This window comes from Aythya fuligula, chromosome 3, assembly GCF_009819795.1.
Source record: "Aythya fuligula isolate bAytFul2 chromosome 3, bAytFul2.pri, whole genome shotgun sequence".
Taxonomy (NCBI): domain Eukaryota; kingdom Metazoa; phylum Chordata; class Aves; order Anseriformes; family Anatidae; genus Aythya; species Aythya fuligula.
This window is the reverse complement of record NC_045561.1, coordinates 22,374,268-22,388,064: the sequence shown is the minus strand read 5'-3', so window position 1 is coordinate 22,388,064 and position 13,797 is coordinate 22,374,268. Positions and strand designations below refer to the sequence as shown.

At 42.1% G+C, this 13,797-nt stretch overlaps 1 protein-coding gene across 1 annotated transcript in view; it reads left to right on the top strand.

Moving 5' to 3' along the window:
• The window catches only part of TP53BP2 (tumor protein p53 binding protein 2), a 46,225-nt gene that overhangs the window by 6,125 nt on the left and 26,303 nt on the right, over positions 1 to 13,797 (top strand). Inside the window, exon 2 of the mRNA XM_032184705.1 lies at positions 12,819 to 12,966. Within this exon, the coding sequence (XP_032040596.1) occupies positions 12,819 to 12,966 (148 nt within the window). The remainder of the gene's footprint in view (positions 1 to 12,818; positions 12,967 to 13,797) is intronic.

Sequence of the window (13,797 nt, the reverse complement as noted above, 5' to 3'; positions counted from 1 at the left end):
ACTCAGGCACTGATGTAGAGCATCCCTATTGCAAAAGGGATTGCAGAGTTGTGCAAATGGGTTGGGCCAACAGACTATGCAGAAACGTCCAAGAAGAATCATACTCCCTGTAGCTGGGGCTGTTCTTCAGCTGCTCCTGTCATCCCTGTGCAGAGTTATAAATCAGTGATGGTTTCCTTGCTGCTTGAAAGTGGCAGTCTGTCTGGTGGTTTGTTTTTTCGCAGTGTGTCCAGACACCTCTCTTCACCCTGCTTTCCACCTTACATAAGTGTGTGCTGCCCCAAATGCAGAACCTCACACAAACTGCTATCTGGGTCACGCAGGTCAGTGATCCACAGCCCCTGCCCTGGCTTCTCAGGAGAGTGAGAGGCTTTGAGCATTGCAGGGCTGGGAAAACCCCGTACAGTGGGATTCCTGCAACTTGGTAGAGATACTTCGATCTCAGCTGCAGTGAGACTGTTTCTCAAGGTAATAAAGCACTACAGGAAAGCCTGGCTGACCTAGCAGTAACTGTGACTGATTTCTGGCTGCAAGAGGCGAGCGGATGGGGAAGGAAAGAGGTGTCACAGAGTTATGAAAAGCAGGGTGCTCGGGGGTCAAGCAAAGTATTCCAGACCCCCTTGGAGGTCTCCATGAATCTCTATTGCGAAATAGGAAAAACAACAGAACAACACTGCCACGGGTCATGTGTGAGCAGCATTCCTGACAAATGTTACACCACAAACGTGATCCCCTCCTCACTCCTACCTGTGGTGTATCTTCCAGCATTTTGAGAACAGACTCTACTATAAGTAAAGGTTTGTGTGAGGAAGCTGTGGGAACAGAACCGCATGCCTCTTGTCCGTGCAGCGTTGTTCCTGTGCTATTGTGCATAGGTCTTGCCCACGAGGCCTTTCTGCAGGGTGGTTTCCCACTATTGCACAAAACCATTGCTGTTTAGAGAGCTCTGTGCAAACAGCAGTCGGTGAAGTTGGGGTAGAGAAAATATTTTCTACCTCCAGGGAAGCTGAAAGAATGACCAAATAGTAATGGGCCGAGGGGGATGATTTCTGGAGTTCTTGGGGTAAAAGCAGCCTGTTGAAGAACCCTGCGTAGTACAAATGTTGATTTAATTAAACTCCTCTTTACTTTGTTATTATCAATAAAAGTTGCTGCGACATCACCTCAGTGCCCACCATTTCACACACAGCCATCTGTGAGGACCTCTGTCGCGACTTTGCTCGTGACAGGGTGCCACGCTGCCTTGTGCTGGTGAGCTGCCCTCCCTGCCTTGCTGCTCTCCCTGCCTCGCCTTCTCAGCTGGGGTCTGCGTACAGCCTGGTCCTGCCTGGAGAGGGCCCTGGGAGTGAGCGGTTCTTAAATAAAACCCGTCAGACAGCGATCAGCTGCACAATCTGCCAGCCTTCTGCAGCTCCTGTCGTAGTGCTGTAGAAGCGGAATGTTTGCTGATGAAAGTTAAAAGCGTGAACTTCAGAGAAGCTCTGTGTTACAGGAGCAAGGGTTTGATCAAGGGAGGTGCTTGGTGGGGTGATAGATTGGTGGGGAAGGTTTCTCCTGTGGTTCTGCTATAGCTGGTGAGTTGTACGTATCCTATTACAATGTGGTTGACTATCTATCATTTCCCCACCAGTCCGTTTTTTCTTGCAAAATAAAAAGATCCTTATGCTTTGGTGCAAAAGCTCGATGTGTCTTCTGTGCCTGTTGAATATGTACCACTATCGTACAATTTTATTCATGGTCGCTAATGACTTCCTGCATGCTTGCAGCCCAGAAGTGTTAGGACAAAAGCTCTTCTTTATGGCTTTGGATAAGAAGTGCAGTTGCTGTGAAAAAAATATGGTCACCAAGCACAGACGTTTCTGGTGATTGTCTCTGACACTACTGGTGGCTGTGTTGGTTGCCTGCACTGCCATCCATGGGCAGATAGCTCTTTAGTGAAGTAGCAGTCATCTGAGTTTGACAAGTGGAGGTCATTCTTCAGGGCACACTCCCATTGAAACAGGAGCGTGCTCCCACCCAGAACTGGTGGTAAATTGGAAAGGGTTACCCTGCTCCAAGGGTATGGTGTGATGCTACACCTAATTAATTTAATAGTAGGGTGCTGCTCAAATGGATGCTCCTGTTCCTTTGATTTCCATCCCCACCCAAAGCCACAGGTCTTTTGTAGCTTCTCCTTGAACTTAGCAAGGTGCTGGGTGACAGCAGAGTGAGAGGGGAAAAACACCTGCACTAAAGGCAGAAAGGAACAAAAAAAGTTCAAATAATGGAAGTGATTTGCCATGTGGCTGCGTGATCTGACCTGATGGGGGAATTAGAGAAGGACACGACGGTTGCCTCGGGCGGCTTACCGTTTAGGTGGGTTAAGCTGTAGCAGTCAGAGGCTGCTGCCGCGTGCTTTCCTTGACTTCCATCTTGTCTTGAGAGATGGTAACAGAGGGTGTTTCTCCACCATCTTTGGGTGTTCTCACTTACTGCAAGGATTAAGTTGGACTAAAACATATATTTATCTTGGTGAGAGTGAGAAGCTCGTATAGCAGGAAGCCTTCTCTCCCTGGCAGCCAGTATATAGGAAGCCAAAGCTGACCTTGAAAGCAGTAAAGCATGCAGACTTGTGCTCTGGGGTCTGAAATTCCTGTTTTTTCATTTCTATTTGTCCTGAAGGAAGGTGATGGAACAGCATGTTCTAGAGTTGCAGCATAAAGGAGATGTTACTAAAGTGCACTACAGGAGCAGTGCACTAAAATGGTGGAGTTTCACATTGTAATGCACTTCTGGATACCAAACTGGTCAGCCTGTATCATAGAGCAGCCCAAACAGTATATCCTATGACTCTTCCTGAACAAAAATTACCCGCGTGGTTAGACGTGTGTCATTTTTTCAGGTTCCAGAAATGGTGTGTTTGCTGACCTACCTCTGCAGGTCATGAGCGTTTCATTTTGTCAGAGATTTGTCATGGAAGTAGGACTCAAGATTTTGACAGCTGTGTTCTTGGAGGAGTGTCTTAATGTGATGTAAGGAGTGGTATTTTCAGAGTTGTCTGGTGCTCATCTCTGTGAAGTAGTTGGGAATGGAGTAAACCTCCAACCTGCTACATAATTTGCTTCGTTTTACTATTAAATTGCAGAACTTGTACTTTTTCTTTTTTTCTTGTTCTTTTTTCTTTTTTTTTGAGACTGCTTGATATAGATACCAACTCACGCAAAAAAAGAAGGTAAGCAGAAGGTGATAAATGAGCTTGGTGTGTGGGCTGAGCACTCGTCACCTGATGAACGTGGGTTCGCCCTGCGTGTTCTGGTGGGCTGAGGCACAGTGCTCCCGGGTACGAACGCTGCTCATCTTTTAATTGGTGAGATTGTTATACGTTGGCTGGAAGAGTAGAAAACTCTTGGGTATTTTTAAACCCAAGAACAAATTGCTGCCTTAGCCAGCAGGCAGTATGGTGTGGGTGGTAGAGTTGCCACTTTGCTATGATAACCTACCTGCTCTTTTGAGGTGTAGGTTGTTAAATATGCTTTCATCCCTGGTACAGGTGCACCTTCACTTTCCTTTGTGAAAGAGTCTTATCTCATGCAAAGTCTGCTTCTTTTAGCAGGAAAAAAAAAAAAAAAGTATATATTTTTCCACTGCAAGAATATATGTGCATCTTAATGGGGTATATTGAGAGGTGTCATTCTCAGGTGTCCCAATGGGGAGCACTTGGTATGGCTTCTCATAGGCCTCCAGCTGTCTAGGAAGCTGAGCCAACAAGAATGTTTATTCCCAACGGGAGGATATAATGCTCTAGAACAGCAAGAGCAGCTTAGTTTCTTTTTGATTTAATTAATTTATGTATTTACTACAAAGACTGTCTCTGGGTTTGGTGCAAGCACAGAAAATTGAGATGATTCAGCCTTGAGTTGGAGTTCATAACCCCATTCATTATGCATGGACGTTGTCTTGGCTTTAGGCTCTTCTGCTAGGTGCAATGTGTTGTGATACTGAGGAATGAGATGAGAAACAAATGTAAACCTCACTGTAGTTTACAGGATTTAGACGGTTATGTTTGCCAGTGTAGTAGCTATGGTAAGAATTAGGTAGAAGTGTATCACTTGCAGGCACACAAGACATTCCTCATGCATACCAAGCCTTCGTGGCTGTGTTCAACACTGATGACAAGGCAGAGCCTGACTGAAGGGGCCCGTCTCCAAAGACCAAATCCTCCTTTCACTGACTCCACGAGGAGAGGAGGAACAAGCTCCAAGCAAGACACCAGCATCGGCAGTCCAAACACTGTGTGTAGGCTGACTTCTCTGCCTGTCAGCTTGCAGTGTTTTTTTTTTTGTGAAATGTCTAACAGCATGGAAGTGGCGGCTCTACTGAGCCATCCGGAAGGATCTGGGGAGAGAGTTTCTGAATGGGGAGAGGGGAAGAATACTTGAGGGGAACATGTGAACGTGAGGAACCCCAACGCACAGATGGTAACGGGAAGAGGCCCGTGAACATGCTGTGGTGTTGTACGATGTAAAGAACATTGTCAGGATTTGTTTACCCTGAAGTCTTGCAGTTGTTTAACAAAATTGGTGTAAATCCAAGCGTGGAAAGTGTGGATTCAGGTCTGAACAGAATGAGCTATGCGTGACACGTTGGCAGCTATGGGTGCTCAGTAAAAGGCTGTGGTTTCTAACATATGTTAATGAAACCAATTTTGTTTCTCCCTTAAAACAAATAAACTGGCCCATATGTTTTGGAACATTTCCTTCTGCTCAGTGCCAAGGTTGTGATAAATACCTGCAGCGTTAAGGTACAAGTGGCTTTAAAAGCTCCCCCTGAATTGAGACGCCCTTGCCTTCAGTGCTACGTGGTGGTTTAACCCTAGGCGTGCGGAGTGTGCAGAAGCGTGGTGCTCCTGGTTTTGGTGTTCATCCAAAATCGCAAGCTTTGTTTGTCTGGACCTTTCAGATCTCTGGGAGGACTTCTGCTCTGTTCTTGTGCCTAAGGATGATGGAAGAAAATAGGTCAGGAAAAATGTAATGTGGATTCAGAGTGAAATTCTTAGTTTGGAAAGATCGCCTCTTAATGACCTCATGTGTAATGCACTACTGAAAGAGGAGGGTGTAGGTTAGGAACCCTCTATTTACCAGTCACGAGCTATGTCTGACAGATTTTACAAAACTAAACCAGCTAAACTGGGATGATGATGATTTTCTGTTAAATTTGGCAGGAAGGTTGTAATTTTATCTTCCTCATCAGTAGGTCTGAACTGAAGCACTGAATTTAGTCTTTGGAGTTGCAGCTCATGAAGTAGGTGGGTCCCAAACCCACATCCAGTAACTTCAGATGGTAACAGCGCTTGGCCAGAACTCAGCCTGTTTTCCATGCAGATCTTCAAATTCCCTTAATGATGATTCAGAAACATGCCTGATAGTGAGATGTAATATGGCAGAGATTAATGTTTGTGCTGTAGCTTTTGCCCAGTGTACTAATGTATACCAAAAGCAGATGGCTTTCTTTCTGTTTTCTCTATTTGAAGGATTTATAAATAAAAAGGAAAGGAGGAAAAGAAAAGCAGCTTTCTCTTTGCTGTTTCCTACTCCCTTTTTCATGCCCAAAAGTGCATGGAAGTCTACATTATGTTTTAAACCCTGGAAAAACTGACAAGTTTACCAAAGATAAAATACAAATACATAATAAACTTATCTTTAAAGTATACAAGCAGTAACTACCATGCCTTTGAGAGTAAAGGCTGAGTCCTGTTTTCTCCTGCGATACAATTGAGAGGGAAAAAGGCCATGCTTTATATAGACTGGGAATAATTTGAACAATTCTATGGTGCTTCCTACAGTACTCCACCTACCTTGCATCATAACTTCCTTTCTCACATTTATGGCTAAGAGCCAGTACAATATAAACGGACCAGTGTATGCTGCAGATGAGACAGAAGGAACCTGACTCTCTGTATTTGGGTGTTGCGATAGGTAAATTTTAAACTTCACTCTGCGTTTCTATTGAACCTAACTTTATTGAACAGCTGCATGCGAAAAAATCAGGGATAGCAATCGTCCTGTGTGCCTGTCTTCTAGTAAGTCTATTATATAATCTTTTGCTTACCTTAATTTTCTGGTACAATAAGTGACTATGTTGCCTACTAAAGGACTGGTTTAAGGTTCTGAGGAACTTCATGTGAAAGGCTCATAGATTTACTTTATTAAGGTGTATTTTGCATTAAAAATCAAACCGAGGCCCCGCAACTGCATGCCAGTTCTGAATGCTGTTTTTCAGAACATGAAAATCTGCAGTTGTGCAGCCTGTCTTCTGTTGTTTAGAAAGTTGCATCAAGTCAGCAAAAATATCTCTTTTAGCAGCTGATTCCTTCATGGCAATCTAGGAAGGTGCAGTGTCAGTGTTCCCGTTAGGTAAGGTGCTTCCATGTAAAACTCTTTGTTTGAAGGCATTTTATATTAGGAAAAACTGACTTGTAGTTAAAACTTTAGGTATCAGGTCTGTGGGTGGAATCAGTTACTTCTCATTTGTTATCTATACTTAAAATCTGATAATCTATTCATTGTAAAAACTGTGGTGCTAATTTTTCAGGCAACTAAAATTATCTTCTAAAAATATATTTTATTTCAGGATGTAAATTGTGTTGTCATTCTTCTCCATCCCATATGCTGTTCAAAAAGCTACTTTGCATTTGAAACAATGGCTTTTCAGTGGTATACATTGCTGCTTTGTAATCATACTTTGCAGTGAAGTTGTTGAAGGACATGCGATGAGCTCTTTTTTGGAGACTTGTTTATACAGCACGTCAGGTGTATATGCTCTCCATGTTGTAGGAAAATATATTGTCTATCCTGAACCATTTGCAGCTTCATATAATAGGCATAACTCAGATAACAATAGAGAGAATATTGCTGTAAAATGTTGCATTGTCAACCTTAAGAGTGACTTTTAATGCATCTTTAAAGGTGAGATCTAAGAATTTGTTATGCGAGTTAAGACAACCAGCCAGCAACAGGAGTATTATGTGATTCAAGAATATTAACGATCACTCTAAACCACAGAGAATATGAAATGTGGCACAAAAATTATATTATTAGCTCTAATGCAAGATAATAAAATGAATCACGATTTCAGAGGCAGTGCGCTTGTTTGGCAAGCAAATAACGTTTTTGTCTCTGTCATTGCCTTGTATGCCTCAGTCTCCCAGTCTGTAAAGTAGGAAACTGCTTGCTTGTGTCAGGACTTCCTGGTTATAAAATGCTTTGAAGATGAAAAATAGTACATGAATAGATGCCACTGTTCATATTGTATATTGCATGGTATGCAGGAAAAGATTGCAGTAGATTAGGAATTAAGGAAATAGTGAAAAACAGGGGTAAGTTGGTATTTTTAATGGACCATCTATTTGTGTGTAATATTTTATAAGTTAATGAGTTTTGCTCTAGAAGATTGTTGTCCGTTGTTGAAATTTAATGAACTGAATTAGATCTTTGGGGGGAAAATAGTATGCTTATCCTTTAAATTTCAGGGATTCACCAAGACCTTGTTATTTTAAACCATATCATACAAAATAATGGAGTTTTCTACTGAATATGTGCACTCTGAGATTACTGCTCAAGTAATTTAAGCAGCATAATTTAATATTGTTTGTATATTAATTGGAAAATGTCCAACTTCACAGCCTTTTAATAGCTAAGACGTATGATGTCAGTTTTACAAAAAGTTAAGGAGTAAGATATCTCTGATCCTTTCAGAAACGCTCTCAAAGCTCAAGAGTAAAGTAAGCTGCATTTCTGTGTCTCCTCCATCTTAATCAGTAATTGAGGCCTTCTTACCTAAGGGAGAGATTGATTAAAAATATATATATATACGGTATCTTGCTGGATAGATGTAAATTTTAAGGCATGTGTTTGCTCAGACTTGTATTCCAAACAGTTCTGGAAGCTGTTCTTTGTTTTTAATGTCACCAAGTAGGAGCCAAAATGCAGTGTGTTCATAGACTATTGCTTTTGTAGAGCTATCCGTTCTTAATATCTCACTTTAAGTTGGAGACTGATTAGCAGCTGTTGAGACCTGTTATGGTTTATTTAATGTCAGTGCAATTATATGAAATGATGCTGTTGATGAGCTTACAGCGCACGTGTCTGATTGTCAAGTGTAAGGCTATTTGGAACTGGTGTGCAGGAGAGAGGTGGAGGATTATAAGGTGGGGTGTGACTGGCTTTAATTGATACCTTCTTCTGACCTCCTTTATTTTGGTTGCTTTTTTTTGCTACATTCTCTTCCTGTTCCCGGGTGTGTTACAGTCCAGACTTGGTGGCTATATTTGGAGGTGATGCAGAAATAATACAGGTTGGAACAAAATAATACATTTTATGCTGAGAAGACTTAAAGTTGTAATTCACGACAATTTGGATTTTCATAGGTTTGTGTCTTAAATGTCAGGCTTTTTTGAGACTTAGTCTTCCTTTATGTCTGGTACTCTGCTTTCCCATCCAGTTGCTTGTAAGTCATTCATCACAGTCATTCCTTGCAAAAATGATCTCTTGCTTTAGCTCATGTGCCCTTGGTCATCCGTTTGCCCTTGGTGCACCCGATCGAACTGCCTCATTTGGTGGCTCCATAACTGCAAACTTTATTTTCTAAGCTGTAGCTGAGTCAGCTGAAATTTGTGGTGTGACTTTAAAAGGAACTGCTTTGCTAGATGTACAGCACATCCCTGGTGCCTTGCAAGAGTGCTGCAGTACTGGGATGCTTCTACGGTGTAAAGCCTTTCAGTACTTAGAAACGGTGAATACATCTCGGGGGGAGGAAGTATACTGGAGGGATCCTTGGTTTAGAATTTAAACCCTTATTTTAGAATTTAAAGTCAGGTCCCTGATTAAAAGTTCTCAGCCTTCTCTGGGCATTCCTAAAACTCAGTCCTTAGAAAGAATGAAAAACCATAATCCAGGACTATATGGAATTGTCAGGTATTTCAGCATTTGCCTCAATGCTGTTTTTGAAATAAAGTGTAAGGTCTGAATGAGGTTTGTCTTCCCCTTGTTTTAGTGTGTCTTTAGTCTTCAGTCTGCTCTGTAGAACCACAGAATGGCTGAGGTTGGAAGGGACCTCTGGAGGTCATCTGGTCCAACCCTTGCCAAAAGCAGGTTGCCCAGGACCATGTCCAGGCAGCTTTTGAGGATCCCCAAGGAGGGAGACTCCAAAAACTCTCTGGGTGACCTGTGCCAGTGCTCTGTCACCTGCACAGTCAATAAGTGTTTCCTGATGTTTGGATGGAAACCCTTCTGTTCCAGTCTACCCCCATTGCCTCTTGTCATGCCAGGTGCGACCTCACCACTGCTGAGTACGTGCCTTACTTATGCCTACCTTGAAACTGAGTTTGATTTTTACCTTTTGCATGTTGTTTTTATTATTTTTTTCTTTCCATATTCCTGGATTTTTGTTTGCAACTGTTTTAACATCTTCAGTTTCAGGGAGCAACAAATGACCACTTTACTCTAGCTTGATGTAAGGTACAGGATTCAAACTTCCAAACAAGGTGTCACAAGAGTTGTCTTTTTATTTTTTCTCTTTTGTTGCTGCACAACAATCAAACAGGAATATAAACTAGCTGGTAGGGTGGTTAGTGGATGCTTTATTTTAACCCTTCCAAGGGGAAGGATGAGTTACTAAATCCTTTCCCTAGATGTAGCCAGTCTGAAGCAGACTACCCCTGGCTGGAGTCCTCATGGAAATGTGGATAGTGGAGGAGAGGAGGCATGGAGATAGATGTCACTGCCACTTGGGTGAGAGAGGAGGGGCACAACTGCTTGGTGGACTTCCAAATGGTCTCAGAGTTGTCCCTGGAGCTAGGGGGAAATGGAAGGAGGTAACTGCAAAAGTCTCATCCATTTTGCGTTCTTTTTAGTTACTTCAGACTTTTCAGAATTTGGGGCATGTTTTTAGGGAATTTGCACAGAGTGGTGTTTCCCTCTCACCCTCAATCCCAAGAACACACCTGGTAGATTTACTGCAGGTACCACCAAGTCTCAAAAATGGCCTCCACACAGCAGGTTTGAGCACTCGTGGCCTAATGTGTTAGTAATTATCTTGAGCATTGTGGATGGAAATCACAACTCGTGATCCTTCCTGTGTAGCTGTCTGTGCTGGCAAATCCTAAGGATTAACGGCTGGAGATAAACAGGCACACTGGAGAGCGAACAGCCCTGCTAGGGTCAAATTAGGTCTGCTTTGTGTGTAATGCCATGCTTCTGTATAATTTTTTAATTCTCATCTATAAACTCTTCTTTTAAAGCCAACAAATCTTACTGCTGACACACCACCTGTGCTGTTAAGCGTTGTTGTGAGTATAAGATTATCTAGCGTTAAATGTGAAGTGTTTGTGTTTTGCGTTCCTACGTAATCCTGCTCTAAAGCTATTTGAGAGCCTATTTTTTATTTTATACTTCTCTTCCCCAGTTTCTGTGATTAAATGGCTTTTTTACCTGGTTGCATACGACATCTCTTGCCGTCAGCCTTGAGAAATACTAAATCTAAAAAACCACAAGTGTTTGGTGCTGAAAGACCAAAGCAGAATATCGGAGGTGCTATTTGGAAAGCTTTGTCTCCTAATTTAGGTCAGTACATCAGCATGCTGCACAGTAAACAGCACAACAGTTGTGCCTGTCTTCCCAGAGTAATAATAGGCATGTGGTAAGCTGATCCTACCAGCATGCCTGTGGTGTGTTTCTGGCCCACACAAAGCATACCAGGGAGGGAGTAGCAGCAAACAAACCTCTGAACTGAGGCATGTGGGTGAGCAGCCGTGGTCCTGGGGGCAGGTGGAGTGCAGGGGATGCTCCCCTCTGACTGAACAGCAGCCCTCAGTCCAGCTGAAATCGGCGTGTCCCACTCTGTCGGCCTTCCTGCCCTCCTCGGGATTCTCTGGGTCAGCAAAACAACAAAATTTTTGCTACCTTTGCTCTTTTTTTTTTTTGTTTTCCACATTCTTTCTACTCATTCCTCCTCTTACAAGCTCTGAGTTGTTCTTATTACTTTTTGCTATAACGCAACAAGGAAATGGTTGAGGGGTCTGAATGGTTTTCAAAGGATTAGGGGCAGTTTTGAGCTCTCCTTCTGCAGGCTTTTTGCGAATATTTGTAGAAGGTCTTTAGGAATTTATCAGAAAGCATTGTCTTGGGGAGCTGTGTAAAATCAGAGATCAGAAACTGTGTATGCTGTTGATGCTGAATCTGGTGCTGAATCCCAAGGCCTGAAACGCTCTTCTGAAGTGTTTGTGCTGCCAAAAGTGGGACAAATGTTTGTGCTCTGTATAATAACACACATTTGAGTGTGGAAATGTTTTCATAGAAGTTCTTTAAAACAATAAAGGTGGCTTCTCTCATAGGAGTGGAGGGGGTCTTGGCATTTGAAAGACCACTGCTTTGGAGGCTTGAGAGATGTTTGCATTTCTAAGCTGGTGGAGTCACTGAGGGGAGCTTCATAAAACTGTGAAGACAATGGGCTAAATTCCACTTTTCATCAAAAATGACTTGTTCTAGAGTATTCCCACAAAATCACAGCATAACTGCTTGTAGCAATGACCTCTTCTTTAAACTTAGAAGAACGTTTTATGCATCTCTCTTGCCTTGTTTGAATCAGACTCTTTTTTTGACCTTTGAACCATCGTTCATGAAGATGTAGGCCCCTTCTACCCTCTAGAAAAATGAGGAGACACAAAGGTTCTCTAACGTTATATTTGTGCCTTTTTCTGGCATAGACAGGTTTTCCATCTGTGTGGAAAAGGCTGAATTGTGTAGCCTTTTGATAAGGTTTCTCTTGCTTGAAATTTGTAGTGGAGTAATTGCTTTCTGGAGACATTTAGCTGATTTTTATGATGCTGGGAGTTACATGATGAGCTGGCACTTGATCCTGATGTTCAGAATAGATTTCAGAAGAAAATTGATGTTCATTTTTAGCTAGCAGCTCAACTTTGGATGTTTAATATTAATAGCATACAGCAAGGTAACTGGTGATCAATATGTTTTATCAAAGATTAAATAAGGAAACTAATTCTTAAAATGTGTGTCTTCTAGTTGTGTCAGGAAAGACATGAGCAAGAATAACACCTAGCTGTGTGGTGTGTTTATACAGAATAACAACCCAAGATAAAGGATCCATCTACAGCAGTGAAGAGAAAGCCAAGTAAAATAGCACTGCTTTCCTCTTAGTGGCACCTGGGGGGAACACCTTGTGTTCATAGAATTGTTTTGGTTGTTTTGATTGGAAAAGACCTCTCATCAAGTCCAACCGTTAACCTAGCACTGTCAAGTCTACCACTAAGTCATGTCCCTAAGCAGGGCAAGTCAGCTTGTGTTTCTGAGAAACTTTTTAATGCCAAGTGTTATGGAAGTTCAAATTGATGCCAATTCCTTTTTGGAAGGTCCAGTCATCTTCCACGGATGTCACTTCCCTTGTTTTTCACAATAAAGAAAATTTCTGAACTCTAGGTGTCTGTCGCGTCAAATGGATGTGTAGTATTTAAGTATGGTAAGGTAGAAGAAATATGATAACATTACCTTAAAAGAAAAGGAAGGAGCAGGAGGTCCAGTTAAACAAACAAACAAAAAATACTTCAGTAACATAATTGAAGTGTGCAGAGGATTACTTCTAACATCTCACTGGCTTGTACCTGAAAAAGAAATCTGGGTTTGTTTTGAAATTCAATATGCACAGTAGTTCATGATGAATGGTACTATTATGTTGAAAATAATGCAATTAATGAAAATTGTGCCCTCGATATGCTGCCTGGTTTTGTGTTCTAAATTAATGTATGCTGTTGTCTTTGTCTTTTCCAGATGTTTCTGACAGTATACCTCAGCAACAATGAACAACACTTCACAGAGGTGCCAGTCACCCCAGAGACAACATGCCGAGACGTGGTGGAGCTGTGCAAGGAGCCTGGTGAAAGTGAGTGCCACCTGGCTGAAGTGTGGTGTGGCTCAGGTAGGTTAAACTCCTGCTTTGTCACCTGCTGGGCATTCACTGCTGCTGTTGTCGTAGGGTACAGAGACCTGAAAGACATGGTTCTGTCCCAGAGAGTGTCTGCCTTACATTTTTGTTAATCTCTTCATCAAACTGGTGTATAATAACACATCTACAGGAAGGTACACACATACAAAAAATGATTGAAAATAAAAGAAGCAAAGCCAAGCATGTGGATGTTCTTTTACATGGGCAGGTAGCTCTTCTCCAACTCAAATGAGTCTGTGAAGGGTGTAGGGGAATTGTTTTTCATTTATTCTTCTCCCCAGTGGTATAATCAAAGTGGGTTGTGTGGGCTTTTTGGAGTGATAAATATTGTTAGTTCTATGGAATAGACGGTCTTCTAAATTCCATAGATATTTTCAATTGCTTTGGCAAAGGAAAACTTCCTTTTTCAGATATTGACTTTGTTGTTCACGATGGCATTAATTGATTCTGGGAGGGAAGGAGTGTTATTAGAAGCAGCTGCAGTTATACAAAGTATGAAATACTTTCTAAAGAAGATACATAGCGGATAGGAGGGATGAGATGAGGACAGGTCAGTAAAGTAGTTTGTCTGTTGAGCTGGTGGAAGAGGATTTTATGTTTGTGGTTGGTTTTCTTCCCTCCCTCCTGCCCCACTCTTTTTCTGTGTTCTTGCTGATTTTTGTTTTGGAAATTCAGGTCTCCATAACTTGTAGTGCTTTGTTGGGACTGAAGAACATGTCAACAAGCAACTCAAAAGCTGAAGTAGGGCTAACTTGTCTGGCTTAAATAGGAAGGGACTCTTATCTCTTGTCTCCATGGTACTCA